General features: G+C 34.9%; 1 protein-coding gene across 1 annotated transcript; it reads left to right on the top strand.

Moving 5' to 3' along the window:
- The first annotated feature begins 4,156 nt into the window (after positions 1-4,156).
- LOC110287661 (olfactory receptor 5P69-like) lies at positions 4,157-5,101 on the top strand. The gene has a single exon (XM_021154226.2). It carries the CDS (start codon positions 4,157-4,159, stop codon positions 5,099-5,101), a length of 945 nt encoding a protein of 314 aa, XP_021009885.2.
- Positions 5,102-6,031: the final 930 nt, after the last annotated feature.

Below are 6,031 nucleotides of genomic sequence, written 5' to 3'. Positions count from 1 at the left end.
TTATGCAGCTGAATGGGTAAAACCTGGAGACTCTACAGAGGGCAAAAATACCTGTTTAGACAACAGATTACACAGTTAAATATGGCTAGAAGAGGCTTTTATTACACAGAGGGAAAAAAACTACTTACATGAGCATAGCTGTGCTAGACACCAAACAACAGAAAATATAGATGAAACACCAGGATAAACCACAGAAAAGAAGAATACACAAAATCACCTATATCCTGAATCCAAAACACTGCAAAAACTCAGGAACAAAAATATTGGTTTTCTTTTTTTCCCTATTCTACTTACTTCCTTTATACTTCCAAAAAAAGCTTGTTTACATATATTTAAATTGGTAATATTTTCCTCTTCTCTGTTTTATACTTTTATCTTCACTTTTTATTTTTGTCTTCTATTATATTTTAATAATATTTTACTGTATCTGTTTCTTACTATTAATAAAAAAATCATCCAAGATATTTTTATTATGTTCTTTCCCCAGATCGTACCCACATCCCTAACTACTGAATTTCATGCTCTCTCTCTTCCAACCTCCCTCCTTCTCTTCCTCCCTCCCTCCCTGCCTTCCTCCCTCACTCTGAAACCAAAAATCATCAACAACAATAACAACAACAACACACAAAAATTAGAGAGTCTGTTTTGTGTTGGCTAAATACTTTTGGTCATGGAACCTGCCCTGAAGTATGGTTAACAAACTCAGTGTCACTCTCTTGAAGAAAACTGTTCTCCATTTTGCTAATTAAATAATTTGCAAGTAGTTTTTTGGTTAGGGGTGAAACTGTGTATATATTCCTTGATTTTAATAACATAATGGAACTGTCAGTCTTGGTGCTGGGGTGGCATGGTATCCCAGTCAACTGAATAAAGTGTCAAGGTATTTAATGTGTTAATTTCTTCTTTAGTGATTTATCTAATAAAATGTAAATTTCCTAAAATATCTACTTTCCTTAACCTATCTACAGTATTCATCTAGTTTCTAGAGAACAAATAAATATTTTTGAAAGGAATGGATTAATGAATGATTTTCTCATATCTGGTTCTGAAGCCTCATTGGTGATAGTCAATCAAACTATACATTTTAGCATATAATGTAACTTGAGATATAATCCTAAATTATGACATGACCCAATAATTTACATTTAGAAAACTAGTTTAAGCTCAACCTCTGCTCACTCTCATCTGTAAAACAGAAGATTGTGGTGTTTGTGTGTGTGTGTGTGTGTGTGTGTGTGTGTGTGTGTTGTGTGTGTGTGAATGTAGCCAAATTGGTAGAATCCTTGACTGTCTTGCATATAGTCCTATGCTAGATCTCAAATACCATGTATTCTGAGTGTTAAATATTTGCAAATTAAATATTTGGGAGATGAAAACAGGAAAAACAGAAGTTCAAGGTCTTTCTTAGCTGTCTAGCAAATTCAAGGTTCACCTAGATTACATGATACCATCTTATAATTTACATCAAGCTGAAAAAAGGGAGTCTTGGCTGCTATATATGTATATTGGTGTGTGATGTGCACCTGCATGAAATATGCATGTATTCTAGTCCAGGTTCACACATGCCATAGTATGCATATAAAGGTCAGAAGACAATGTCACTATCAGTCCTGATCTGTCACCATTTTTGATACAGGGTCTTTTCTGTCATTTACTGCTCCAAACTCTAGGCTAGTAGACCAAGTAGTTTGCAATGATCATCCTGTCTCCTCTGCCTTTCCTCTGCCAGCAGGGACAGGAGACACTTTGAATGAAAGATGACTGATTATCCGTGTTCAAATTCTTTTATAGGGGTGCTATCAAAGATTCAGTGTAGACCTTACTCAAAAATAGCGTTGGGAGAGAGTTGAGCTGAATCTTCAGAGGGAGGATCATTTTGGCTTCTGTCCACCATTATAGCATGTAAGCTGAGACCAGATGTCATGGTTAGAATGTTAATTCTCTGGAATTCATACACACCTCTTTCTATGCACTGTTTTCTAAGTAATCATGGCATTATATACTCTAGCATATAAAAATTGTGTGTGCCTAAAATAATTATTTATCTTTGCATCTCATACTTCTCTATATTCACCAGAGTGTGCAGTAGAATATATTACATGAACCAGTAAAATAATGAAAGAAAAATTGGTTAACATGAATGGAACAAAAATAGTTCATTTTTCATTAGTTCAATTAATGTCTTCAAACATTCACTAACATGCTATCAATATTAACTTGCAAAAATTTTTACCTAAGGTTAATTTTCATCATGTATATCCCATAATTTCCAAGTAAAATGCTCCAATACTCACATAAATAAGAAAACAAGAAATTGCTTGGGATTGACAGACCCTTTGAAAATTAATTGTGTTTGTGTGAAATGAGCTGCTCATTATGCACTAGGAATGAAGTAAAGGTCCCTGATGATTTGAATTAACACTGGAATACAGAGCGTCTAAAGAGACTCATCCTCAATGACAAACAGTGACAGTGGAGACAGCATTATAGCTACAAAAGCATAGTAACTTTGAACTTCTTACTGTGAAATGAATTCTTATGTCAAGAGGTAAGATTTTGACTTTGTTGGTAAATGGAGATAACTTGACTGTTTGCAATGTATTGTATTTACGAACCATAGTGGAGGAACAAGTCAGGTGGAATCATAGAGTTATTAAACATAAGGGGGAAGCCACGAACCAAATTTTCACCTTGTGTTTCATTAGTAAATTATCCAGAGTTATCAAGCATAAAACTAAGTTTTCATAGATTTTTAAATTTATCTATCCATTGGCTGGATCAGAAACCAACATGAACTTCAAAGGTACACACACATAGTATTCACCAAAAGGCTTACAAGTTCACTAGATTTGAAGTGCTTTGGTGGCTTACTGTCAGGTCATAGCATGTGCATTTTCATGCTTTGTTTATGGACTAAAAGTTCGAATATCACAGGCACCAGTGTGGATAAATGAGGGTATAAATATCAAAAGTAAGGGATAAGAATCACTCTGTGCAATGATGGATGAACCTTGATAAACGACTTAACTGCTTGGTTAAATGTCTTCTAATGTTCACCAACCTGAAATAATTTTGAAGAGTGATGATCCATTTAGAAGTATTAAAATATTTAATGAGCTTAAAATATGAGGTTGCATTTGGAATTTTAGAGTGATCCCTCTTCTGTTTCTTCTAAGTTCTAACCAAAAATAATTATCGTCTTTTTAAAAGTTGATCAAGGAATAACTGTAGATAGAGAAACATTATACTTTGTGGTCAGTGTTAGCAACAAAGCATGTCTGTGTCATAACCATTTTAAATTAATTACTTCATATATATATATATATATATATATATATATATACATATATATAGTGTGGGGGGGTGAGGGGATAGGGGTGGGGGGTGTCTCACTTAAAATCTTTTTCTGCTACAGAATGAAAACAATAGAAAGGACAATGCTATTTCATGGAAATTAAAATAGGAAAACACACAAGTTCATTTTTAATGTATGTAAAAGGTTATGTAAACATTTAATAAAATATAGCATTTACTTAAGTCTTTAATACATAATTCTGTGCTTTTATAATTTGTTCTTTTGTTATACTTATAATAAATACATTGTTGCTTTTTAAGATCCACATTATTTTATATTTATTTACTTCTCTATATGTTTGTGTGAGGGGGTGGTATTGGTAACATATCATATCTGAGGACAGCAAAAAAAAAAAAAAAAAAAAAGAAAAGAAACATTCAGGAGTTTGTTCTTCTTCCCATATTGTGAGTCAAGAATCGAATCAAACTGGAGCTGTAAGCTGTCAGGCTTGCGAACAAGAATCTTTACTTGCCAATTCATCTCACCAGGCCAACCATCATAATTTTAAACTTTATTCTTAATGACAATTGGGTATGTATTACTATAAATAAATGTAAATAAACATTTTTTATTTGTAGCACATTTCTAGCATTTCTGCTTAAATAACTTTGAAGGAATTATCGCACATAAATGTACAAACAATGACAATCTCAGTAAAGCATCCATTATTGATGCGATTTCAAATAATATATTAGTAATGTTCCTGTTGTCAGTATTAAATGAAAGGAAGAGACCTATTTATAAATCTCTTTCTGTACTTTCTTCATCACAGTCTTGATCTAGCAGCAGCTACATAGTCCCATGGCTTTCCTGGAGGATGGGAACCATACTGTAGTGACAGAGTTCATTTTATTGGGATTAACTGATGACCCAGTCCTTAAAGTCATCCTCTTCATCATCATCCTGTGCATCTACCTGGTGACTGTGTCTGGGAACCTCAGCACCATCCTTCTCATCAGAGTCTCTTCCCAGCTCCATCACCCCATGTACTTTTTTCTCAGCAACTTAGCTTCTATAGACATAGCCTACTCATCTTCTGTCACACCCAATATGCTTGCCAACTTCCTGGTAAAGCAAAATACCATCTCCTACATTGGATGTTCTATTCAGTTTGGCTCAACTGCTTTCTTTGGGACAGTTGAATGCTTTCTTCTGGCTGTCATGGCTTATGATCGCTTTGTAGCAATCTGCAACCCACTGCTTTATTCCACAAAAATGTCTACAGAAGCCTGTATCCAGTTGGTTTTAGGATCTTATATAGGTGGCTTTCTTACTGCTTTATCCTTCATCCTTTCCTTCTTTTCATTTATCTTCTGTGGACCAAATAGAATCAATCATTTCTTCTGTGATTTTGCTCCTTTGGTGGAACTCTCCTGTTCTGATGTCAGTGTCTCTGTACTTGTTACCTCATTTTTTGTTGGTTTAGTCACTGTGATCACAGTGTTTGTCATAGCCATCTCCTATATCTACATCCTTATCACCATCCTGAAGATGCACTCCACTGAGGGCAGTCACAGGGCCTTCTCCACCTGCACCTCCCACCTCACTGCAGTCACTCTCTTCTATGGCACTGTCACATTCATCTATGTGATCCCCAAGTCCAACTACTCCACTGATCAGAAGAAAGTGGTCTCTGTGTTCTACACGGTGGTTATCCCCATGTTGAACCCCCTTATCTATAGCCTTAGAAATAATGAGATTAAGGGTGCTTTGAAAAGACTGCTTGGTAAGAAAATATTTTCTTAGCATAATCTGTTGTTTTATAAAACCTAACATAATAATGGCAATTACCCAAGACTAATGGGAACATAATCTCAGATTTGGTCATTCACTTTCTTGTTAGTCCATTTGTCCTTATCTTCCTTTTTTCCTAGTATATATAGCTTTTGTATTTTATTGCATTTCACTTTTGTATTTTAATGTGTTTGGAGAATATACAATGAAGTGTGTGTGTGTGTGTGTGTGTGTGTGTGTGTGTGTTCACCCTCTATCCCAACTCTTCTCATTATAACTCCCTCTCTTACTCACCCAATTATTTTTATGTCAAACCCATCTTGTGCTATCTGTATATACTTAGATATTGGGCTTTGATTGAATCATGTTTAACCGACAGGGTCCGTGCCCTTATAGAAACTGACTTTACTTCTAGAATACATTAATTACCAATAACTCCACAACTACCAGTGGACTTCAGGCCTATGTTTCCACTGCACACTTGGATTTTGTCTGTTTTCAGCTTGTCCATGCCAACACAACTAACATAATATCATATTTGCGATGATACTCTTTTGTTCTGAAAACATTTTTTTTATTTGTGGTCATCTACCAGCTCTCTCTTATAATCTTTCTTCTCACGTTATCATGATGCTTCCTGAGCTTGTAAAGAAAGAGGTGTGATATAGATGTTAATGCATGCATAGTAATTGTCATATTCCCAAAGTATCTGCATACTGATAAGTTAATGTTAATCATCATCTATTACAAAAAGAAGCCTGCAGATGATGGTTGGGAAATGTACTAATCTATGGGTTCTGATGAAAGTTTATTGCAAACAGGTTTGTTACCATGTCCATTTAGGGCAATCAAGATGGTGGGTTCTTCTCTAGGTGAAGTGGAAGTTTCTGGTTCCTTTAAATACTCAGTTGTGTCATGGAATATTTTTCTGGAAGCTGTCTT

This window comes from Mus caroli, unplaced genomic scaffold, assembly GCF_978045245.1.
Source record: "Mus caroli unplaced genomic scaffold, Mus_caroli_1 scaffold_8, whole genome shotgun sequence".
NCBI classification, from domain to species: Eukaryota; Metazoa; Chordata; class Mammalia; order Rodentia; family Muridae; genus Mus; species Mus caroli.
The sequence above is the reverse complement of the archived record's forward strand: the minus strand, read 5'-3'. Positions and strand labels throughout refer to the sequence as shown.

What these genes read in the sequence shown, in the direction of transcription:
- LOC110287661 (XM_021154226.2), top strand. Translation starts at nt 4,157, where the DNA reads ATGGCTTTCCTGGAGGATGGGAACCATACTGTAGTGACAGAGTTCATT.